Raw genomic sequence first — 26,561 nt, 5'->3', positions numbered from 1 at the left:
TTAGTTTAAATATAAACTGTATATATATATATATAATGACTTTAATTTAGAGTCCTTTTTCCTCTCTGACATAGCTAAACATAACTGTACTGAGGCAGAAAATCCAAAGAGATGCCAGAAAGGACCCTGCAAAAAATGTTTTGTTGCCAGCGGCCACGTATTCTCGCGGTGAACCCTCTGTGATCAGCAAAGGAAATGAGGCACATCCTCTCCTATGCCAGATTCTGAGGGCATCTCAATGGAGATATGAAACAAGTGCCAGAGCAGTGGAATAACTCGTGCAGACAAAGGCCGGCTTGCACATTGGAGGTCTCTATCAGTGCAAGGCTCTCTGGGATGTTGTCTAACGATTTAATTGTAACTTTGAATGCTGTGACATGTGAACAAGCTATTGCGTGTCAGCTGCTCTACAGAAACTGTTTATGAATGTGCTCTCAGCATGAATGCAAGGTAAATTAAGGTTGCAACAAAAGAGGTGTAAGGTGTATATATTAATTTTAGTTTGGGATGCCACAAAGTAGGAAAATAAACACGGACAACTTGCTGAGGAGCAATTGATGGACAGTATTGTATTAATATGTTGTATCTTGTTTGTATAAAATTAATCATGAATGAAACATCTCTTTATCTTAGATACTTGCAAAAGCAATTAGGACTTTTGAACATACACAGAAAGTACCATCTGATCAATTTTTATCGCTTGAAGCAGAAAGGTATTTTGTTCTTTTTTGCTCAATCACAGGAAAAGCTTGAAAAAGGACCATTTTAGTGCTCTTGGCATTAGAAGTTAGAAATTTTGTGTTGAATTAGAACAGAGGGAAAAAAGGAGAGAGCTCTGTACCCTTTTGTTTTCAGAATGGAAGGGACATGGGTTAGGATTTAGGAGGAAGAATATAAGGTTTTTGATCTAGGACTTAAGCTGCACTTGTCGATCCATTCTTGATGTGTCTCAGACTCATTGTAATGCAATGAAATATTAACTGCTCTTACTACTATATGTAAAGCAAAGGAGTAATCCCTGACTCTATAGAAGTTCAATGCCATCATTCTGTAACTTCCCAAAAGGCAGAAAAAGCAAAAAAACCCATAAAACATGAAACTGAAGATTCCATGCTTTCCATGATTTGAATTTGTGACAGTATAAATTTCAAAAACACAGCAGAAATTTGTCATACGCAGAAGAAATATTTTAAGCATCTCCCACACTTGTAAGATCTCCCTTGTAAAAGGTGTGAACTGTTAGGATTATTTAAATGGAGTAGCTTTTTAAAAGCAACGTGTTTGTTGTGCTTAGACTTCACTAATCAGATTTTCCCTTTTAAAAAATATGGTGGATTTTCGGTGTTACTACAATGACTTGCTGCAAATATTGATTAAGCAGCCTGTGCCTGTATTTTTACAAGAAAGGAATGTTATTTATTGGGGAAATTCTATGTACTGGAGATGTAAATATTTCAATGACTAGAAAAAGCAAATAAACATCTAATTTCTCCCCCTCTACAGAGTAACTAGTGTGTGTGTATGTAGGGTTGGGGTGCATAGAGGTTAGAAGGAAAGCTAAGCATCTGAAAGAGTATTTTTGTCTTTTCAACGATATCGGCTGATCTAATAAACGATTATTACCTCTACCTACAAATCTTGTCCACGTATGTCCTAATTATTTCAGAATGTGAACGATAAAGGATTGGAGTTTCTGGTTCAGGCCAGTTCCTCTACTGCCTTTGGTTCATTTATTCATTATAGCCATAAAATCAACTCATAGTGGCATAAGGGGAATTTTGATAGTGGCTGTGAGACTCCTTAGCATGTAAGATTGTGTTTGGATTTTAACATTATACAGAGAATTAAACTACTCATTTTTATGTTATATATGCCAATATATCTGAATGTTTATTTTGATAAACCATTTTCTTTGCCTGTATTTATGTGCAAAATGGGTGGCAGTCATTTTTAACAAGGTGTGTGCGTGTACTTCAGGTCAGGCCTGAACTTTTGGGTTGTGGCTTGAGCACGTATCTCAGGAATTTGTGTTGTATTATCATGCAGGTTTTCTTTCTTAGTGTAGGGAATAACAAGAATAGCAATTTGCTCCTGTACATGAAATCCCGTGAAGGAGAAGGGAAGAAGAAAATACTGAGGGTACACTGAATTGGTTTTCTTTTCCTTCCTCCTTCTAAATGTTCATGTTTTTGTACTGAAGTAGCCTATAAAAAGCCTTGGGCGTAGTTTATAGGGCAGGTGGCCATCGCAGTCCTGCTTATGGCGTCATATTCTGGCAAGGCTTTGGGAACTCCTACAAGTTCCTTCGGGAACTCTGTAAACTCCTACTCTGCATGTTTAACTTTCTTCAGAGGGGGATATACTGGCTCTGATGCAGATGCTGGTGTAACGGAAAAGAGCCCGTATTGCCAGATGTGGCAGAGATCAGGAATTCAAGGACTTGGCATGGGAGCGTCAGCCTGGGAATATCCAGAAATCCTTAACAACGAAGTTGCTCTGCCTGGAGGAAGACCTCCAGCAGGATGCCCGTAATGAGTGCAGTACTGCCAGGATCTGTACTGGACCTGCCCAGCTTCATGTCTTTATCAGCGACCTGGAGGATATGGCAGAGTGCACTCTCAAGTTTGCAGATGACGAGTTCAGGGGGAGCAGCTGGTACACACAGGGGCAGGGTTACTGCTCAGAGAGACCTTGGCAGGCTGCAAGAGGGGGTTGACAGGGAACTCGTGAAATTCAACAAGGACAGATGCAACATCATGCATGTGGGAAGGACCAACCCCTTGTAACAATACCGGACGGGGGGCAGCTCTGCTGAGAAGGATATGGGGGCCCTGGCAGACAAAGCTCAATGTGAGGCAGCAACGAAGGCTAACTGCCTCCTGGGCCGTATTAACAGGAGCATAGTCAGTAGGTAGAGGAAAGTGATTTATCTGCCTTTACTTAGCTCTCATTAGACTGCGTCTGGAATAACGTGTACCCAGTTTTGGGCCCCCTAGTACAAAGAAGGCACACGTTGGAGCAAGTCCAGCAGCAGGTCCCCAGCCTGCCCAAGGAGCTGGAGCACTTCCCTTTGAGGATAGGCTTCGGGGGGACCTGACAGCAGCCCCCCGATACCTAGGAGGAGGTTATGGAGAAGACTGGGATGGGCTCCTTCCGGGAGAGTAAGACAACTACCCTCTGAAGTTGGGTTTTTTGCCCTGCCAGTACAAGATACATTAAGAAGTTAAATATGCTGGAGAGCAAGAGCTATGAGGCATGTAGGCAGAGGGGAAATAGAGAAGGAGCATATACGAGACATTTAATTGTTGTGTAAGTGAGCAAAGGAGCTGAGAACCCTGACCTACAGAAGAAGTGGGATTTTCTATGTGGCTGCTCATAATTTGTCCCAGATTGGAAGCTTGTTTTTCAGAAAAGATTTGATTTTTAGATCAACATTTTCTTGAGCAGTTTCATAAAACCTTATAGCATCAGCTTTCCATCAGAAATTATAAGAATTAAGTTTTATTATTATTGATTGCTGTAGAAATGTTCATAAAGTTGAAAGAAATATATTGCAAAAAAGTCCTGATAATATTTTTTTTTTTCTCTTAAGAATTCAGAAGGAACTTGCAGAAATTACATTAGACCCTCCTCCAAACTGTAGGTAAGTTCACCTGGATTTTATTAATTTGGAATATGGAAATGGAATATATGGAATTATGGAAATTGCATAGGGGACTGGAGTAAATTTTAGCTATTCCTTTGTGCTGATTACTTAGTAATTTTGGAATAAAAGCTGATAGATAATGTTTGCCTACATACAAGGAATTTTTATGACATACTTCCTGGTAACAAAAGTAATGATAAAAACTGATGAACTCTACAATGCATTAATAGATACAGGGTAAAAATCAAATCACCCTTCATTTGAGGTATTAAATCAATAGCATTTTGTTTGATTCTGTAAAATGTAATCTTGGTGGCAGTTGCCGGTATGTTTGATTCCTTTTTCTTGCAAATTGTTAACACGCTGTGAATATAATGGAGAAGGAAAAATGTTATAGGCACAAACTATTATTAATCTTCCAACTGTGTTTCTGGTGATCAATTACAATATTCAGTGGAAACTTCCTGAAATAGAGTATATCATTGCATAGCCCTTCTAATAATGACTTTGTGCTTGTGTTTTGGTTTTTTTGTTTTGGTTTGGTTTTTTTTTTTTTTGGTCAGGTACGTTTACTTTCGGTGTGTTTAAAACTGGCTTTGAAATGAGTAATGAGGTAGGCCTAGAAACCCTCGCTGCCTGGTGGCCGGGGCGGTATACAGTTGTTTTCAGATGGCTGTCTCCGGCTTCTTATCTGTCAGCGTGACATATGGTCAGTGTTGGAGCTGGGCCAGGGCTGCACAGCGCTGCTTAAAGGAGCCCCTGCCACCGCACCTCTCGCAGTGAGAGGTCGGGCTCGGTGCAGAGGAATAGCTTCCATCCAGTCCTGCCAACCCATTTCAACTGATGTGGTTAGTAGGATTCATTCTATTAGTGCAGTAAAAAGAAAGATTGATAGAAATGGCTGATTGCATGCAGCTTTTATAATGAATCCCAGTACGTTTCAGTATCGAATTAACTAAGCAACTGGTTGTAAAAATGACAGTCAGCTTTATTGTTTTGGTCTCTTGACAAAAGTATGTGTGAGAAAATATTCTAACAAGATTTGATGTGGTTGTGCTGGATCTCAAGATATAAGTCAAGTGGCTATGTACTAAAGCGCTGCGTAGTGAAGTAGCCTTGCAATAATAGCGTTCAAAGAGTATTTCAGTCAATTAGGATGAACAGTTCTTTGCTAGATAAAACATTTTAATAGCTAAGCTGTTCTGTCATACTTACGACTGCATGCGAGTCTTCAATCACATCAAAGCTGTTTCAAATGGCAGATCTTTACTTAGGTGTTGATGACTGATGCCTATTAGTGGATTGATTTGCTGAGATGAATATAAAACTTCAGTCTGTTGCAGAAGAATGCGTAAGTCTTTGAACTGAGTCTAAAAGGCTTATGGTTTTTACAGCAGTGTCATTTGTTCTAGTTTTCTGAATCCTTCCCTTTGTAACAAAGCAGTTGTTTCAGTATACAAGATACTGTTACTTGATTTTCTTTTGCTAGCAAGTGTAAAGTGAGCATTGGCTGTCTTAGTGGAAAGCCCTTTGGTGACTTGCAATTTAAAAAAAAAAAGTGAGCTGGAGATTTCCTGGTTTGTTTTTTTTTTTAGTTATTTACACTAATGATAAAATAGCAATAAAGTGCACTGCACGTTGCTGTTTTGCAAAATCAAAAAATTACACCTAACTTCATGTGTCTGCTGCTTTAACACAGTTCTTAAGATGCAGAATTATTTCATGTTGTGATCTTGATAGATAACCATTAGTAACTTTACTATTAGCAAATATGTTTTTATAGTCAATATGGCATCACTTCATTTAGTTTTATGCTCTGTTGACATAGTCTAAACAGTGTTTTCATTTGAACTTCATCTATTTTCTATTATAGTTAAACATTACAAAATAAATACACCAGCCAGACATGATTCTTCAGCATAATGAAGAAAGCCAAGCTATAGTACAGAATATCTTACCCTAAAGTATTGATACATCCTTTCTTGTTTTTAGCGAAATTTCGCTAATTGTTATAAGAGGTGTTACATTTTCTATTAAAAAAACATATTTCATAAAGGTAAGTTTCTTACTGATGTAGGCTACTTGAAATGGTTGCGATTCCAGCGTGCCTTCACTATGTGTTCTCTTTTATATATAAAATAAATCACGATTGGGCAATAGGCATGTGATAAATCTCAAAACTAAATGTCACAGAAGACGTGAAGGAAAGCTGTATTATTCAAGAATACTCTCTAAGTAGTTATTTAGGAACTTCTGATAGGCAGGATATTGAGCTGAATTGGAACTTGGGTGGAATATTGCAAGATGTGTTGCAAGACTTTCCGTTAACTACAGCAGGCCAAAGCTTCAGGTTTGTCTCATTCAGGAAAAAAACCCAAATAGAACAGTATCTGTAGTACAGTAGCATCCCTTAATGGCATGCTAGGCTACACAGTCAGTACAAGCTCCAAGGGAGTTGCAGCTTCCACTTCTGCAGCAGCTGCAGTCTTAACGCTTCCCCCGCCTCATCCCCATGAAGGGAATAGGCTATATAATCTTCTTGTTTGTCTGGAAGACACAAAAAGTCTTGCTCACACACGTGCCTTATAACTGGCAGATTATCACTGCTGCGACTTGCAGCATCTCTCCAAAACTGTGGAAAGCTGTGGATTTCAGAGGTCCTAAAAAATCTGTCATGTTTGGCTTTAAAAGAAGATTTAATGTTATAAGAAATCGGAGTTGCCTGCCTCCATAGGTATTGTTGTATTTCATATTCTGTAGTTTGGGTTCTGGGCAATTGAAAGAGTCCTCTTGACTCCCCAAACTTTGGATCGTTCCTCAGGACTGAGAATGTATAATCTTCTAAGTGTCAGAAAGTCCAGCTGGGGGGCTTGTGGGAGTTGAGCAGTGTAATCATGGCTATTTTTGGAGGAAGGCATGTCATAAAAAAGCCTGTTACACTTCACATTTAACAGAAAGAACTGGATGGTTTTTGGTATGTGTTGTGTCCAATACCTCCCCCCCTTTACTTTTGTATAGAGCTGAATTTACTGTCAAGGAGAGTCCTGAATGCTAAGCAGGTATATTTGTATTTTAAATCTGCAGCATTGTGAAATTTTAGTTTGTCAGGAGACAGTATACCTAAATTGTAGACGTTTGCCACTCTTCTTTTTTTTTCCTCCTCACTGAAATACCAAAGCTTGATTGCTAGAAATGTTGCACATATTATACCTCTGAGTAGTGCAGAGTATACCTTTTCTCACAGGCGATAAAAACCTCATCTTTAAGTATCATTTTCATATATTGCCTCGCTGGAAGAAGGGAATAGTTGGGAATTCTTGTAGCTAAAATAATGCCTTTTCAAACTTTCCCATATTTTAGACTGCATCTTGTCCAAGACAATAGATTTCATAGAATACAACTTCTATTGTCAGCGTTGTATACTATTTCCCTTCTCACTGGCAAGAGAACAACATCTCTGTGGCAACTTATACCAATTGCTTACATGGGAAAATAATATTTGGAAAGAAGTTAATGTATTTTTAGCTTCTTTCAATGTGAACTTAGCAGCTGGAAAAAAGGAGAGCCAGCACAAAGCGAATAGCAGCTCTCTGTGGACACCACTTGGAGCAACTGCTCAAAATTTTCCTATTAAGTCACTGTTGTTCCCTGTCTTCCTCTTTGTGTTTTCTTTTGATGTTCTCTAGCATATTTGTCACCATTCTTCTCTTTTCTGTGTATTTACTGCAATTCCTTTTATGTGTATACATTTTATTTCTTTTTCTGGTAGCAATATGGGTGATGTTTGAGGCTCAGAAATGTACTTTAAAGGGCTGCACAGCTTAGTGGGCAAATTGACTGGTTCTCGTTCCAAAACAATCAATTTTAAACCCTGCATGTAGTCTTATCTCTTCTGTTAGTTTGGAATCATTACAAATTCCTTGCTTCTTATACTATCTGAAAAATTGATAAGCAACCAACATATCTGATCCTAGTATTTTGCTTGTGAAAAGTAATCACACTGAAAAGACTTAGAACACAGTTCTTTTGGGGGTGATGTAGCGAAGAGCCAAGTGGAATGGCAAGTTACTCAACGTGGCTTGGGGAGAGAGGTCAGCGTGCCTCATGGACGCCTCTTGTGCTGCTAATGACTGTATGGAGACTGACATTCCTGTTCAATATTGCTCTGGCTCTGTTTTTGCTGAAATGGTGAGGCCGGGATCTTCACGACTCTAAGGGATTATGTGAATTCCATCAGTTTAAGTTATTGTTGTTGGGGCCATTTGTTTAAACTCTTGCCCTGTGCTACTTTAAAGCTAAGGGGATGGCACAAGTGTCAGGAGCAGAAAACAAAAGCACAATTTCATGGGACGACTGGGAGGGAGAAGATTTGCAGCCTTGCTCTACGATGTAGAGAGGTAGAAGTGTAGGCACCTAGAGCAGCAGGTACAGCAAGTATCTGTCGTGCTGCTCTGGCCTACTCCAGTCTCCTTCCTTCCCTCTCACTCGAGGAGCTTGTTAAGGAGGTCTTCCCCTCTTCCCTATGTGTGCACACACACACAAGCACAGGGACGCTCATGTAGCTTTCCAATGCAAGCAAAGAGATGCCTTAGAGTTTTTTAGATCACATGCTTACATCGTCAGTTTGACTTGGGGATGGAAGGGGTCTGAATAACCTTGGTTACATATGTTTCCTTAAAATATTTGAATAAATGTGAAAATATTTGAAGAAAGCAGAGTAATGCCTTCTCCAAATGCAAAACCAATTCCTCTTGGGTGCTGGAAGGATTCTGTTTTTAAAGCAATTTGCTGAACCTAAATTTGCTTCTCTTTTGGTTAGTCTCCTTTAGCTTGCACAGAGTTTACATAACGATTTTGGTAGCATTAAGCGCTTGCTCAGTAACACTGCACCTGCTTAGATAGTGTCCACTACCTATTTCACTACCTTTAGATGCACGTTGAGTTCTTTTTACTCTTGTGCAGAATGCACAGGCTACTTCAGTGTGATGCTTCCTTGCTCTGTAACCAAAGAAGAAACTTTAAGGCAGCGTAGGCACAGAACAGCGTGTCTTTATTTGCTGGTTCCTTCCTAAAACTCTGGAAGCGCAAAGGGTGTTCGGCATCATACTCATGTTTGTCATATCACTTAAAAGGAGTATGAGAGTATAGTGGCTCCTCTGGCTAAAGAAAGGCTTAATCCTATTTCTTCTGATAGGGATTTCACCGAAGGAGGACCTAGGCACAAAATTCAACTGGAAAAAAATCCCCAAGATTTAGCAGCTTATATTTTTATTTTAAAAGGAACTGTCATCAGTGGTTTTGATTGTTTGAGTTAGGGATGCATCAGTCTGCCATAGGCACATGACTGTGATGCATGTGATGCTAATGTGTGAGCGGGATGAAAACCAGAATAAGGAATGCTTTCTCTGAACATTTTTCCTCACAAACCAGCCTCCTTGGTGTGAATCTCTGCCCTCTTCCCATTATATTACGTTACCCATGGACTTTACCTTCTGCCTGGATAGGCTTACTTTGATCTGCTGCTAGTTTTCTATAACCTTCTAGAGAAAATGTGACACAGAAAATTGTATATAATTTTGCCTGGCTAGGCCTCTTAAGAGTTTACAGCAAATAGCAAAACTTAATCAAACAGATATGCCTAGAAGCAGTTGATATTAATGTGCAGAATCCTGTTGTTTTTAAATCTATGATGTATTAACATTCATTTGAGGATAAGAACAAATGTAAAATGTATTTGAGTGCTCATTGCAACTGCTTTATTTTTTAATTTTGATTCCCTTTCTGCTTCAAAAGCAGCAAGAAACATGTCCCAAAAACATGCAAGTTAACGATTGCACTGGGATTATATTTTATAATAGCAACTATACTATATTTTATCACTTGAGTTAGCTTGCCTGTTTTTTACAATTGGTGGGTTTTTTAGATTTATTACCTTGGTACCTTGAAGTACTTCAGATGAAAAGTGTCAGGTTACTTTTAATATGTAATCTTTTGATTCCTTTAGCTATTTTCTTTTAAGACAGTGCAGGACAGTGGCACTTGTGCTTTAAGGTCTGAAGCATGTAACTGTACTAAAACATTTTTTTAAAATATGTTTATTTTCACTGTAAAAGTGACTCTAGACCTTTCAGTATCATATTGTTCACAAAGCATCTGTTTTTAAAAAATAACGCACAGATGTTTCTTTTCATGGGTCTTCCATGTGTCAAGATGCAGTATACTTGGAAGACCATCTAAAATACAGCTGATGTTTCTTTAGTGATCTGGTACGTTTGAAAATGTATGTTTGATATGAAAAATTACTAGGCAGCACTGAGCTTTTTTTTTTTCTTTTTTTCATTGAATAAACTGAATTCTGAATGTATGTTTGATTCCGTTACTGCTTGCAGTCATGGGGTGATTTTAGGATTGATTACATGCAGCACTCAGAACCTTCAGGATGTATTGCAGGCGTTGGTGGCTAGAAACCTTAGCAACTTTCATGAAGACGGGAGGGGAGGGGGAAGAAAAAAAAAAAAGGGGGCAGTAAAGGGAGCCTGCCGCTGGCTACTTGCCAGGACCGGCAACTTCGCTCACTGATGATGAAGTAAGGAACTGGCTGACAACACCCATTAATATCCTCCCAGCATAACAATACCTCCACATGATTTCTGCCAGTTCTCCCAGTTTTCGAATGATGACAACTTCTCTCCCAGGAGGAAAAGGAAAGAGAAAATAGTATTAGAGAAGAATAAGAGTACTTCAGCGAGCGCTGTGTGAGTGCAGATTTGGAAGGTCAGGGGGATGCCAGAGCGCATCCCATGGGACAGCTGAAGCAGGGAAATGAGTGGAGAATGGGGCATAAGGAGGGGTTGTGATGATCACACGTTCCTTGAAGCAGGAAAGGGCAGAAAAGTGCCCAAAAAGGAGCCTGTGATGGACGTGGAAGGGATCCTTGGTATTTGCAATGTGCTTAGTGTACAAGATTAGTAAAGCTCTAGTTTAAATTGCAAGTGTGGGGAAGGTGGAGTGGAGGACTGTAACAAGGGTAAAAAGATACACTTTGATGCTTTTAGTGTGGGGAATTCTGAACAGGGAAATTTTCTTCTAGTGGTTTCGTATCGAGTTGCAGCTGGTCTTTGTAAGTCAGTCTCCTAGGAAGTACAAGGGCAGTCCCCAGTGCTTTCTGCTCCAGAATTTTTCAGACTACCTTCCGTAGACATTTCTTTTGCCCTCTCCTACATAGCTAAACAAAGTTGTTTGTTTGGTTTTCTTCCCCTGCAAGCCTGAATTTGGTTTATAACATAAAACTGGTACTACATATGCGTGTTTTTGTAATCTCCTCAATACAGCCCTCATAAAACACCAAAAAAACCTCTCCCCCCACCAAACCCTAAAATAAGTGTGTTAAATAAACAGTCATTGCTTGCAGCAAGGGAAACAAAACCACATTGGCTGAGACTTTGCATCATTGTTAGGAGACCTTGCAAAGAAATATCTAAATGGGTAGCTTTTAAATTTAGTTAGCTATTTCTGTGGGGGTTTTTTTCTCCTTTTTTTTTTTTTTTCCTAACTGTAGACTAACATCTTGTATAAAAACTACATAAGGATCAATTTCTTTACAGAAATTCGATAGAGCAGAGTTATTTGAAAGCGTGACTGTAGTAGGTACTATTGCACTGAACAAGCAGTCACTGCCATTTCATGATAATCATGTAAGAAACATGCTTTTATTAGCAACTCATTACCCTTTAGTAAATTACTCATTATTGAATAAATGGGGGAAATGGAAGGTACTTTGTCTGTTGGTTGGGACTGACAGCATTACTGATAATGAAGTATTTGTTTCCTTAAATAAATGGCACAATCTCAGAAGTGCCTAATGCTGTTGTCTTCAGTACACCCGCATTTGATCAGAATTTGAACTCTGATCTCCTATGTAATACTTAAAAATTATTTCCTTTTTAAGAAAACTTTAAAAAAGCGTCTGACAAATTCATGTTATTTCCTGAATGCCATTGTGTACCTCTTATTCCTTCCAAAGAAAATATAGTGTATTCCTTTCTCCTTGGAAATCTATTTTAAAAAAATCAATCTTTCTCAGTTCCAATACCACAATCCTACAGCTTTTTAACAGCTGTTAACTTACGCACTTTATTCTTTCGGGTTTTTTTTTGTTCTGCCTTTTTGTTGTTGCTGGTTTTGTTTTGTTTTTACATGGGCATGACAGTCTAAGGCAATGCTGTAATTTATCTTTTATACTTGGTATACACGGAATGTGTACAGATTTACAATTAATAGTCTGAATTTAATGAAATTGTTTTCTAAAATCTCCTGGCAGAAAAGCTGCACTTTAAAAAGTCATGAACTAGTAACAGAGCATGCTTTACAGCATTTCAGAAACAAACTATGAAATTGATCTGGGTGCTGTTTTCTTGGTGTGCAATAAAACTTATTTATGCTGTAGTTACACATTTGCAGCTTTGTTACAAGCATTTTGGGGTATCTAATTGGCTGCAGCTTTGAATCCTATCGTAACACATGCCAAATGTTGCTAATTACAATTAAGATATCTACTTGAAATAATCTTTGTTTTCATTTTCTCTGACAATTTATTTTTTTCACTTATTTACATGCCTTTAATTTTTCATTTTAACAGTTCTTGCAGCACTTTAATTTATTTTTGTTTCAAAGCTGTGGAATTGGATTAAACAGGGTTTTTTAAACACTTCCATGTTGCTTGGAAAGAAGCCAGTTACTGTGTATCAGCTTAATAGAAACCATGCTTAGCAGTGCCTCACATATGGCAGCTCGTGTTTGTGTGGTAAGGCATTATGTATTTTAAATATTACCTTTTATACGATAGTCAAATTTATGCCAGAATCTGAAGTTTCCTCTGATTAATGTTAACAAAAATAGCAGAGAGCCAACTGTTTCTGTTTTTTAGAGAGAAATATGTAATTAAATACATAATTTACTGTCTGCTCTGCACAAAAGCCATATTTATGTGGCCTTTATTAACTTGAGATGCATACTGTGCCTAGAGAAGGCTATAGGTGAGTGATAATATGCTTTCTTGACACTTTCAGCCTTTTAATGTTGTAAATATTGTGGAGGCCAAGATGGTGACTCTGCAGCTAAGATTGAAATTTAAGGGTTTGCGCTTAATTTAGGAGATTAAGTTATATTTGAAGAATAAGCGGTACCCAGTTACAGCAATTACTCTTTGAGTAACACTTGACACAGCTGACAACTTAAAGCTTAAATTTCTCAAGGTTTTTTCTGGTTTGGACATTGGGTTTTTTTATTTAAAACTTAGTATAAACTTTATGAAATTTGGAGCTTACTATAGCCTTTATGAAATTTAGAGCTTTTAAAGGCATTTTGTTCTGTATTGTCTGGCTGTATTGTCAGCAGTGACTGTTCATAATGAAATTTCTTTATCAGAAAATAATAGTTGTTCAGTGGAGAAATAAGGAATAATTTCATTCTTTCAAAATGAGTGCCTCATTTTTAGTATAGGTTGGTTTTTGGGGGAGGAGGGCTTTTTTATTTCTGCAAGATTAGCTGATGTTCAATTTAACTTTTGTTTGGGAGGTATTGACAGTAATCAACACTGAAAATATACATCATAAATCTAATAGAGATTATTATCCTTCATACTATAACTTTAAAATTGCCAAAGGAAATTCTTTTCTTTCTATGACACCAATGCAGTATCTTCTGCATCAATCATAATTATATGGGGAATGCATATAAACCTGTAGTAACAAATTCGATTTATTTTACATTTTAAGGTGTTCCAAAATGACAAGTGTTTTATTACACTAATTTATGATTAGTCTGTTTACACGTAAGAAGGCAGTGTTTAGGACTTTATACTTCTGAGCTAAATAGTGGTTTGTTTGTTTGTTTTGAGATAATTACAATATGCTTAGAATAACTATATGGTATCAACTGTAAGGTCATTTTACCATAGATGTGATCCAGAGAATTTAAAAATGCTGTACGCTCTTACTATGTGGTATCTTAGATAGCCTAAACAGCATAAATGTATGTATTACCTATAAAATTAGTCATGTTATAACCCTTCAAAAGAGGATGGATGGAATGTGAGTAACACATTAAATTTTCAGAGAAGTTTATGATAGAAAAAATTAGATGTCTGTCTAGCATGCAATTTCAGATTTGTTGATACAAATAATTGATTGCTAAGCTCATAGCTGTGGCATTTAGACTAGGGTTGCAAACCGGGGGGGGGTGGGGTGGGGGGAGTTTCAAATTTGGAGCTTGCAGACAGGGTGGGTTCACAGGAAAACTAATTTCAGAACTGCTACGGTTAATGCAGTGCTAGCTTTTGCAGTAACATAAAGTAACAGTGGATAGAATTCCTTAAGTGTTCTGGGTTAAACTGTTGGTGGGAGTTAACTGGGCTTGAACATTGCACAGGAATTTTGACTTAGTCTCTAGCGTGAAAATGGACCTTTCCCGTTATTTCAGATTTTGTTGGTTAGCTTGAAAAGAAGGGCATTCTTGACTGGACATTTTATGGAAGAGTGACTGGCTTTCGATTACTGGATAAGTGTTAGCCTTGATCCATGTTATATTGGAGTAAGTTCATTTTTCTGCAGCAGGCATCATAGGAGACACTCGGGCTTGCTCATTCAAAATACTTTGTGGAAGTGCACTTTTTGGCACTGCACCTCTCCCATCCCGGAGGACTGATTTTGCTGTCTGGGTCAGAAACGCAACCGTGGCTTCTTGTATCTCCTGCATTCAATCGTTGCCTGCCAAAAACAATCCTCTGGAGTCACTTTGTGCCTAAGGTACAAAGAGCAGGTTCTTTGTCTTGCCTCTCCCTTTCCTGAGGTACTTGTATAAGATCTGCCATAGTTTGACTCAGAGAAAATAGCCGGCTCTAGTAGGGGGAAAAAACCCAGCACCCAACATGCCCCCCCCCCATAATTAGCTGTTTGTCTTATTTGCGTTCTGTTACAGATAAAATAAGACCTGTCAGTCTATAAAAATATTTCTAAAAGAGGGCTTGCTTCACTGCCATGTCTTATTCACAGCAATGTCCTGTCAGTAGCAGCAAGAACAGTAAAACACTTTGACGCACAGTGTGCACATTACAAAAATGAAGTGTCATATCAAAAATGGCTGTAAACATTTTCACAGTCACTTGTCATTGCATGTTTGAAGGTGGGAAATTTTTAGAGAAGATGACACAGTTTTCGAAGAGTAAGATCAGGTGATCACAAGTATCATTGGGATGGGAAACTGTCTAGCTGATAGGCATCACGTAATCAACTCAAAAATCTCATTTGAGTCTGGAATTACTGTAGTGTAAATCAGCTTTAAATTCATGACTCAAGTATAATGACCTCCTGCATTACAAACCTCCCTGAGAGATATTTATAATTAATAATGTATATTAACTGTGAGTGTTTTGGCATATGTGTTTGGCATACATTTTCAGGTAGCCACAAATACAGCCGCAAAAGCCCACAATGTGGTGGCTGTAGGATGACGCATTTTTAAGATGTTCTGCAACAACTTGCTTTGCTCCTTACTGAATACAAATAGCTGGGGGATGACAGCTATCTCAGTTTCAGTAGAATCTTTATGATTTATATGATAATGATAATTTTATTCTGCTGCCAGTACAGAGCACTTTGCAGACTGATATCAAGGTTAATTGTCACTTTGAGAAGAAGTGAAGCACAGTCTGCCAACCTGATGCTCTGCTCAGATGAGAAAGATAATTGTTATTCAAGTAGTATTTAAATGAGTCCAAATGCTGATAAATACACAACGAAAATTTTTTTTTTTTTCTCTCATGTTCATTCACTGTGCTAGAGAATGAGGTCATCAGTGTGTATAAATATCACTAATGGACGCTGTAGTAAAAACATGCTGAGTATTTACAGAACTTAAAGGAGTGGGTTTCCCCTGGTGTGGGCTGTGGGGAAATACTTTAAACTTGAGTTCCTCTTGTCAACACATCCTAATTCTTTTATGTCTGTGGTTGCTTTTAGCAGTTGCACTGTTACCTTATAAATGACTCCTTATGCACTATGACCTGACCTTATTGACGCATCTGAGAGGTTTACAATTTGTACTATGCCTTGCAAGTTCTTAGGGTTACTCCATGCTCCACGTATCTCACATTGATTCTAAAGATAACTTTCATTTTTTCCCTCCAGATTTGGGGAATTGTAAGCAGCCCAGTGGCCAAAGAAATAACGCAGAAACATGCAAATATTATTACAAATTAGCAGGTTGGGGTTTTTTGTATTTTTGGTAGCTGCACAACTTTTTACGGGAGCTGGTCAGCTGTATGCAACAGTGTAGTCCTATATCCCAGAGAGCCACAAGGCTGTCCCAAAATCTGGGACTGGTTTTGTTCAATTTACATAACCCCTTTCACCTTAGGGTCTTCAAAATTAAGATTTTTACCGTGTAGCTTTCCATCTTTTTGAAATATTTTAATTGAATAGAATGCATGCTCTTTGTTCCACCTGCTGCCCCCCCGGAGGATTTTTTTTTTTCCCCCCTCTGTGCTGTTTAAAAATTATTAGCTGCAGGGGTGTCGCAGCCTTGAGAATTCTTAATTTATTTTGGTACAGCAGTAGCTGTGTCTTGATACTTGTACTGCTGTTCTTTTCCACACTGCCAAACTGACTTTTTCCTTATTCATGTGAAAACTTCTGGGTTTATGTTTAGTGATTTGTTTGTTGCTAATATTTCAGTGGAGTGGGTTCTGTTTGTTTGGGTTGTTTTTATTATTTAGAATGTTAATTTGATGCAATTTTTGGACTAAATTAATAACTGATGTAACTCTACGAGACAGGCTACATTGTAAATATGTCTAAAATTTGCACAAAGCACAGCAAAATGATAGAATAGTTACTTTTAAGACATCAAGAAGTAAAGATTAAATAAACTTACCTTAGTGGTTTATGTAAAGGGAATGATTTTTGCCATGACCGTCCATAAATTCCTGGCTAAGGTGTTTGCATATTATTACTTTTGTAGGAGGACAGTTCATTACTTACTGGTAAGAGACCACTTACTTGTTAATTTAAGTCTGTTATTTAATATGCATTATAGCCCTGCAGCTAAGAAACATAAATTCTTAAATGAATTGTTTTCACTCCTAAACTCTTCCATACGTTTTCGTAACATTTTTAGACTCTGTATGGCTTAGTAGCTTTCCACATGACTAATGAAGATTTTAACAAAATGGAAAAGGGCCAACTTGTAATTGTTAGTGCAGTAGCATAATCAGCCATACATGGTTTGTTTGTTATAGCTCAGCAATAGCACAATGTTTCAAAGAGAAAACACGCAGAGATGATTGCTGAGTACCACAGTGATGTGAGACTGCCCAACTACAGAAGCAGTCTAGCTGGGTTACTCATATGAATACTTCAGTATATGCTTTCATTTTTCTTATCATAAGGGGCACTGGTGATGTCTGATTTTAGTAGCCGTTTTCACTGAGTTACTAAGAAGAAATAAATGAAAGGGTTTTTTGCTTCGATAAATGGATGTGTTGTAGAAGTGTAGTGAATGCTACATGTTGTACAAGCTACCAAACCGATTAAAGCTTACTTTATGCAAATATGAAAAGGTGAAAAATATCTGACAGGAAGACAGTTACTTTTAAACAATAAAATGTTTATCAGATGTTTATCAAAGATACAGATAAGTAACTTCAGGATTTATATTGTAGCAATTACAAAGGCTACAAAATGAGCATTCTTTCTGACTGTGTATTGATTGAAATGAAGAAATGGAATTGGAAATAGCAATGCAGTCTGGTAAGTAATGGAGAGAAGACTCAGTTGCATAATAGTTGTTGTTACTGCTTTTCAATCTATTTTGCTGAATTTGTTGGAAGCAAGCTTTAAAACAAAAGAACAAAACCCAAAACACAGCCAGGAAGAAAAAAAACAAAACAAACCCCCAAACTGTTGCTGAGTTTACACAAGAATCCAAACATACTTGATTCATAAAACTGTGCTGTTGCTTGGTCAGTTGAATAAATATAGAACTTGTCGTATTTCGCTTTCAGAATTTTCATTGCCCCTAACTATTTCAGATATCATTCTGTGTCCTTCTGTGGCAAGTTTGAAGATAGCATTCCACCGTGAATTCTTCCTGGCTTCATCTCAGTCCTAGGAAGTGGTCATGCTCTTGAGAATTCAGTATCAAATATAGAATGCTTGTATAGTGAATAGATAAAGGTAAATTTGCTGCTTATCTGTGGAGAGACAATATATTAGTGTCTGTTTTTCAAGAGTAAATGCCATTCAGTCCTAAAATTTCCATTGAGTTTACAGATTAATTTTGCTCAGCATTTCACTTGCCCTTTAGCAAAACAATTGGCTTGCAAGCCTTATGCTGGTTTTTTCCAGCTCCTGCTATGTGTTCTTTCATCCCCTTGATACAGTGACTTGAATCATCAGTTTTGTCTAAATATGCAGGCTACGAAAGCTGATGAATTAGTTGAATTAGTTTTAAACTGATTTTAATTAAAAAGTGTCCAGATAGATTTTTGAATTCTTTAGTTTCTGTCTTATTTAGGGTTGTATTAAGTCTATTGATTTTAAACTGAATCAATATAAACCTTGTTTCTAAATGTTCCTGCAGCTTTTTGACAGGTTTAGCTAAAAATAGTCTTAAATCATGTGTTTTTCTTGAACAGTGCAAGTTTATGCATAGGCAAGCCTTCAGCTAGGTGTCCATTTAGCTTCTTTCTTCCTTACTTCTTCCTGAAAAAAAACCAGAAAGTCCAGGAACTAAGTAGTGTGTTGGAGAAATGTCAACTGATCATAGTTAGTCATTTATCTTCTTCACCTTTACAAATTTTACTGGTTTCAATGATTTATATACAGTTTATATACTTTTTTTTTTGACTGAAACAATGAGGGTGAGATGCGGTTTAAAAATAGACTGTGTGTGGTGGTTGGCTCACATTCTGTGAGTTTAGCTTTATTTCATATATAAACATGTTCATTGCAAATGTTGCTTTTGTTGTACCTTAAGAAATCATGTGCAGTGTTTCTTGTTAGAGCTGAATATAGCTTGTGTTTGCAGGTAACTGAGACTAAAGGATGAACTTACAGAAGCCATGGAATGGATGTGCGAAACTTTTGCCCTTTTTGAATTGACTGTTAATTTTTGGCCTGACATTTAAATTCACTAATTAAGTCTTTGATTGAAAATTTTGCAGAACTGTTTTGTTTGAGCAACATGCAACTACTTTACTCACCTCGATTGTACTATTTTATATTTAGACTTCTAATAAATGAAATTGGCCGACTGTTGTCTTTTAACAGCGAAGATTAATGCTGTTAAGTGCTTTCACTTGCTTGTTTCAGTGAAGTGTATATATACAATCATGAAGAACTCTGTTCTTTATCCTGAACAATTTTTTTTCCACACTTGAAAGTTACTGGACTCCTTTGCATTTATTGCATTTCCTTTTGAATCAAAAACCAAGAGCCAGCCAGTTCCTTAAGGCTTTCTAAATCCATGCAGCTGAAGTCCCTCTTAAACATGTAACCTGTTTCGTATACTCAGACACATCTAACCCCAGCTACAGGAAGAGATCGATCAATGACTGAACTCAGAGCAATCCTGCAGAATTGCCAACCCCCTGCTACCAGCAGTGGTGTGGCTCCTGGTCTGCATGACGGAGGATCCCTGCCTGCCCCAGGATCCCTGCCTGCCCCAGGATCCCTGCCTGCCCCAGCAGCCTCTACCTGGCATGCCAGAATGGTAGTAAGTGGTTTAGAAAAAACCCATCCATATTACTCAAAATGTTCTAAACATTCTAGTCCTTTTATTTTGCTTCTAAAAGCAGTAACTAAATAGCTCAGCAAAAAAGGAGTAAATGATATGCTTAAACTTTAATTGCCTTACAGTGGTATTCAGTCAGTGAAAAAGGCCTTGCTGATGAGACATTGAGCATCTTGTAGGTCAGATGAAGAACTGGCATTGAATAAGCAAATAAAAAGTCTGGACCTGTACTGGCTCTGTACAGAGTCATGTCACGTGCCACTGTACTAGGTTTCTGAAGATGATTCTTAAGGGGCAGGAGTGACGTTCCTGAGATGAGAAGGAAAATAGAAGCATCTTTCACCAAAGATAGGGAAGAAGAAATGATCTGAGGGATATGTGGAACGCTACTGATTTTATAGGGAGAGATCCACCTTTTAAAAGGTTGGGAGACACTAATTTAGCATACAGACTACATTAAAAAAAGATACAGTTATGCAATGATTTTTTGTTTGACAAATAGTACGCATACATTCATTTGAAAGACTGTTTCAGATTAATATAATATACATGTAATTTGGGGGTGAAATTTATTTAAAAGTTTACAAACTTTAAGAAGAAAGTTTAAAAAATGATGGCCATGTATTTTTTTAAAGTCAATGTTTCTTCTGTTTCAGCACTTTTTGTTTAAAAAAACCCCAACCAAACAAACCCAAATCTTTTAAAGAATCCCTTTGAAGGGCTGCATGTTAAGGCTAGCTGTATTGATCAATCTGGAATGCAGTTTTTGCATCATTTTGGTGTTTGGTTTTTTTTTTTTTCTTCCTTCAATTTAATTTAACCAAATAAAAACAAAAAATCAGTTGTTCCTTGCAGTCCATTAACTTTATAAACCATTTGGATTTCATTTGTGGACAATTTGGTTCATTCTTGTTACTGCAAAGCTTTGGTTCTCTAATTTTGAAGGCTTAACAGTTAACACTTGTGACTCACTTGATTGTCATGCTCCCAGTAATTTTATTATTAAAGTTGAAATTTTATTATTTGATTACAGTTTAATGGAGAGCAGACAGAGTAACTTCAACATTATTTTGGATAAGGGTAACACTGGGAGAGGATGTCCTGCTGCTTGACAGTCCAAGTACTGCTTAAAAGAGATATCTTCCTGAGTTAACCCTGTCTAAAGAGCCACGTGATTCTTCATGTAAGAAGTAAAGATTCCTGAAAAAGCTTTTGAAAATAGCTTTTAAATTGCCATCCAATTTGAAGTAACCGATCCAGAGGATAAATTTAACAAGAAGACCTTTGCTGCCAATTTGTTCTTGTATACACATTCATATTGTAAATAGTCATATGTTTAAGCAAGAACTCTATTTAGACCTTGTGGTTAGTGGACCTGCTCATCATTAAAAATGCCAGTAATGGAGCATGTGACATAACAGTGGCCTTTTCATACCACAGAAACTAAAAGAAACTATGTTTACCAAGTAATCCAGCTAAATATTGAAAGTAGGGGGGAAACTGAGTGTATTAATTGGAACTTCACTGGGTTCTATGAACTTGGCAAGAATTTATATCCAGATCAACCACTGAATTGTAGATGCATTTAGACTGTAAATTGTCTGCAGCAGAATTTGGGAAACATACTCCTTGTAATGGTAATTCCCTAAAATACCAATGACAGTCAGACGGAAAAAGGTATCTTGGGTACCTGAAGCTGAAATCATCTTTCTTACTCTAATAGCTTCTGTTCTTTCTTCCTAAGTACTTGTAAAACTAGCTATTTAACGTCTTTGGTAACACGATGTCCATCCCTTGTGTTGTTTCATGGTTTATCCTTGCCCCTTCCATTTCCTCCATTTATTTATTTATTTATGTTCTGCTACTTCTTGTTACAAAGGGGAGGTGAGCCCTCTGGACTCATCATTTAGGGCTATATGGGTAAAATGAACAATACCAGAGTGCGTTCTTGGACTATAAAAACTCAGTTGTTTACATTACGTAGTTATTAGAACAATCTGGCAAGGCTTTGGACAGCATCAACCAGTATTCTGAACAAATCCTGAGCATGGCTAGGGAGAAGGAAGGCTGAAAGACATTCCCATCCAGCAGTTGCATAGTTTGAAGGGTAAAGGAGTACGGGCACAGGCTGTTCTGTCCCAGCTGGCCTTAGTGCCAGCAGACAGACCTGGCATGTTTAATTTACTGTTATAGGCCCAGCCTCTGTCTTATACACCACCACGAACAGAAACCGTGCGAATCTGGGCACCTTTCTATGCTGAGGGTATATATATGAAGGCTTATATATCATTTGTTAGATTACTTCCAGGTTTCCCCTTTACTGCTGGGTCCTGTTGAAAGAGTAACTTTCATAGGTGTGATTGGGCTGTATTTAGTCAGAGCGAGGGCCACCAGGTGACGCTGGGGAATACCTCGGTGGGCTGTGGTTTTGCATAATTGTCTAGACAGGATGTTTCGGGAATGCAACCCACTCTTCTGAATGCAATGTTGTGTTAGTATTTTGGTATTGCTACGCAGCAATAATGTAGTTATTCATGTCTCTTAAAACATGAACTTAACATTTCTATCACCTTTTAACATCAGTGTTATGAAAATCGTGTGTGAATTAAAAAGGACCCCATGTGCCGAAAGGGAAAAGGGAACTGCGTGCCTGGCTTATACCGAGAAATCAGGAGTTTGGCGTGTGAGCCCAGCTGGCTTCCAAGAAATATCACCCATACCCCATTTCATTATTTGGGGCTGTTGGCATTGATGATGGTCACTGTTGCTGGCCTTGCAATGTGGAAAGAATATTCCAAGGCTGTCACTTTAGGTATGTCTCTGGTGACTTTTCAGATTATGTCAAAAGGTGATATTTGGGGGGGGGGGGGGGGCGCAGGGAGCATACTGGTATCACGCTTGCAGCTTTTGTTGGCCAGAAATACGAGACTTTGCTTTGCAGTGGCAGAAAATGATTCTTTTCCAAGTTTAACTTCTCAGATGTGAAATGTCTGAGAAGAGCTTCCAACCTCTCTCAAAGCAGAGTGGTTGTTAACCTGGTCAAAAGTTACCAAAGTGTGCATTATAATTCTTTAAATGGCTGCTCAGTGACTTTTTACATGGGAGCATAATTGATGGTGTCAGTTTTAATAAATAATTCGGTAGTTCTTTCTCTTTGATTGTATAGCAGGATTTGTGGATAATAGAGGTCTGAGGACTAAGTGTGACTGATGAGAATGGATGGCATATTGCTATCAATCTTGACACTTTTTACCATGTGTAAAAATTGAATTTGAGTTATTGGCCATCCCACAGCGTATTTGTCCTCTCACTGTGTGTGGACCAAAAACATGCTCAGAAGACAATTATTAAACTTTGTGTGCCTGAAATAACCATTGCTAGTTATATAGCTCTAGTGTTGGCTTTACTGATTTTATTTATTTATTTGCTACATGGAGCGTGTGAAACTCACTTGTTTAATTCTGAATTTCATTGAGTTTAATTTTCTTGTAGTTTAGCTTTAAAAGAAATTTACACATCTATTTACTATTCTGAAGTAAAGCTGTATTTAATCATTTCACGTGGTGAAAAAGAGCTTATTTGGCTCTGATAATTATGAGTATAATAACATGGCCAATAAATGAAGATGTTATAATAGCATTTATTCTTCTGTGTGTCTTTGTTTGACATAAGGATAACTATCTTTGGCTAAATTTGGCTGATTCTGCCTAACTACCTTTTTTTTTTTCTTTCTCTCTTTTTTGCCTCAGTTGTAGTTCATGATTCATCAGCTTGCAGTCTCTTCCACTCTCTATTCATCTTCAGTCTCAGTAGGAATTCTGATTGACTGTGCTTGATTCCTAGACATATCTTTGTGTATGGTGATGTCCAGCAATCAAAATATCGTTGGATGTTTCTTTATTTGGGTGTGTGCAGGGAGAGCAAGAGACCATTTCTTTCCACCATATTTCTTGTTTGTTTTTCCTTGGAGATTTTTTGTTTTGGTATCGCTTTCCTTTCAGGGTTCACTAAGCCCTGAACATGGTTGAGGCATGGTAAATATTATCTCTGCCCTACCAGCCTTTCCCCTAACCTAAAATAGATCAGTCAATGATAATATCATGTAATTGCAGGTAGAACAAACTTTTTCTCCTTTGAGAGAGAATGTATTATTACTGCTTTTGGGAACTGATTTGATCAGGGAGTATAGTAGAAGCTTAACATCCTTTTTAGGTATTTTCCCATAAAAGAAAAGAGAAGCTCTGCCTGAAGATGTGGAGTGGAAAGCTTGGCTTCTTCCACGTTCCAAAAGATTGCACGTGGAGTGATTCCCCCCCCCCCGACTCCTCTTCCTGTATCAACTCTATTCAATCCAAAAGTTCTCCCTCTCAAAATAAACCTGAACTCTTTCCTACACCAGTTATTCCACTGGGCTGTCTGTCTGTAGCCCAGGGGACAGTGCTAGGAACACTCCAGAGATACAGCTCTGCATTTTAGACCCCAAGCTTCAGCCTAACTCCTAAATCTTGCTTCCAGATCTCTCCCAGCCCTTTCTCCATTGTCGATACTCTTAGAAGCCATGAGGACTAGTTGCAGAGAGTGTTTGGGGGGGATACTACACAGATGCCAAGTCAGGTCTGCTACTTTGGTGCTTACAAGGCTAGTCATCATACAGTCTTCACTGGCATTATTAAACTAGCTGCATGTTTGATAATTGGCCCCCTGCCCCCTTTCCTTCCCACTGCAGGACCTTTTTTCTCCTGAGCATCAGCAATAGGGAACAATATCCTGGACATCAATTGCTCTGTGCTGTCCCTGTAACCCTCTTGTGATGGTATCTATCTGTCTGTGTGTGTTTGGTTTTGGGGTGGTTTTGGTTTTTTTGGTTTGGGGTTTTTTTGTTTGGTTGGTCAGTGGGGTTTTTTTCCATTTGGCCAAACTATCTTCAAAGGAGAGTATTTTCATCCCTGCTATCTATAAGCTGCCTGCAACAGGTGCATACATGCTCTATGTTACATATCGTACATTAACTGAGAAATCTTCAATTGCCAAGCTGGTATGAAATGAATGCATAATGCCATAGCATGGTCCAGAAATTATTCCTGTTCATAGCTTTAAACTTGTTGTGCCTATGTGTGTTCCAGTAGAGGCCAGAAGGTTAATGCACAGATAGTACATAAATTTTTGTAGTCCGGATGTGCTGATGCTTGATTACCTCCTGTCACCATGAGGGATGCAAAGTACTAGGGCATATTACAAAACTTCTGTTAAAGCCAAAACAGTCTTGACTTTAGGATTAGGTTTTGGATTTTATTAATGAGAAATCTGTGAAGTTGAACTTCACCTTTTGATGGGGGATAGGATGGGAAGGCATTTTGGTAGACAGTTGAAGGACCATTAAAATAATTCAGAACACTGGCACAGATGAATAGACAGTATTGTTAAGTTAATTGCCACATGATTAAACTTTTTCAATTAAATAAAGTGCCAAGCATGTGCTGTTTGCATCAGTGGATAAGGAACTGTGTCCTGTTTAAAACAAACTCCCTCCCCACCTGTCTACACTCACTCGGTTTTGTCTACAATCCTGATTTACAGTTTATATCCTCTCCAGACTGAGTATCAATAAAGCATAAATATCTTGAATAGATGTAGTCATAATACATTTAAAATAAATTAATTTTTAACATGGCTATCTGGAGGCTAGAAGCTTTTCATCAGGTATAGACCTCAGTACTGTATTATTTTACTTGATGTATTGTTTCATTCACAAAACAGCATTTGTATTATTTGCAGACATCCTAGCATAATATTGGGTTTCTAGAAATAGCTAAATAGCAAATAAGATTATGTTTTTGTATGTCAGTCATATATTCTGTACTATTCTCTGGAAGGATAATGGAATACTACTCTGTGGTTTAAACTGGCTTAGCTTCTGAACTCTATTTTAAACCTTCATGGCAGTAAGCTTGTATGCTGTAATATATGCTCATTGCTGTAATGCTAAGCTTACATTTATTAAAGCTCCAGCTTCCAGTAAATATCCCTGTTTGTGAAAGCATCTCCTATAACTTCTCCTTATTGCCTTTCTGAAGAACAGAAATACAGTTTTTATGTTATTTTCATTTACCTTTTAATCTGGTTTTCAACGGCAAAAGATTATACAATCACAGTGTTGTTTCCAAAGTTTTTAGAGAGGAAGCTCAGTGGCTAATTTCAACCAATTTGACAGGAAAGTAGGAGTCTAAAAAATGCTAAATTCCTACAATAAGCCTACACACCATATGGCCCAGAGCCCACATGTAATCCTTGCAGCTATTGCTTTCGTGTGCCAGTGGCCAGGGGGCAACATGTTCCCTCTCATCACATATTCAACAAATCGTCCAGAAAACAAGAGAGGCAATTTCTTCCAACAGCTTCTCTAGTGAAATAAGCTCAGAAGCAACACAAAGGGTCGAAACACGCCTCTTTACTTTCTTTGGATAGGCAGCAGTTCCTGTTTAGGGATGTGTTTAATATTAAGAGGGAACTGGGTTTCTGGAAGTACCTCCATCTGTGCTCACCACACATAATATTAAGAGGGATCTGCTGTTTTGGAGAGAGCTGGAGCAGACAATTTCCCTGGTACCTTCTCTCTCGCTCTCTGTGCCTCAGGCTGCCAAATACCAGGTGTTGTGGGAGGACAGCGAGCTGACTGGCATTCTTTCGGTGTTACAAAGTTCTTTGAACTTTTCCCTTCAGAGATATGTTAGTGCTGTTACTATGCAGGCAATAATTTTAAGAAAAAGTGTGCTTTTGTGAGGGACTGTAGACTCCGGGCTGGTTTCTGGTAAGGCAATTGACTGTCAGTGAAGTGCCTGATTCAGGTGAGATTCATGATTCCTTTGCTGAACAAGGATGGGAAGATATCAATTCCTGCAGAACTGTGATCGCTCTAACTATTCTCTAACTATTTTTTTGGCAAAAAGATTTTGCAGTATCTTTCTGGATCAACAGGTAAGTGGCATACCTTTTGGTATGCTATAGCCAATAAGGTAAAAGTGCTCTCCATCACAATTTTCATACATCCCAAAAAGCTTGACTGGAGTTAATAGCATACAATCCCTGTATTTGAGCATATGTACAAAACCACATTTGTTACTAATTT

The 26,561-nt window shown here is 38.0% G+C and overlaps 1 protein-coding gene across 2 annotated transcripts in view; it reads left to right on the top strand.

The window, feature by feature from the left end:
- Window positions 1-26,561, top strand: part of LOC143156937 (ubiquitin-conjugating enzyme E2 E2) — a 219,753-nt gene that overhangs the window by 9,434 nt on the left and 183,758 nt on the right. For both annotated transcript variants that reach the window (XM_076331199.1, XM_076331198.1), the window contains exon 3: window positions 3,593-3,643. In XM_076331199.1, coding sequence (XP_076187314.1) covers window positions 3,593-3,643 — 51 coding nt within the window. The remainder of the gene's footprint in view (window positions 1-3,592; window positions 3,644-26,561) is intronic.

This window comes from Aptenodytes patagonicus, chromosome 2 (assembly GCF_965638725.1).
Source record: "Aptenodytes patagonicus chromosome 2, bAptPat1.pri.cur, whole genome shotgun sequence".
Classification (NCBI taxonomy): Eukaryota; Metazoa; Chordata; class Aves; order Sphenisciformes; family Spheniscidae; genus Aptenodytes; species Aptenodytes patagonicus.
The sequence above is the reverse complement of the archived record's forward strand: the minus strand, read 5'-3'. Positions and strand labels throughout refer to the sequence as shown.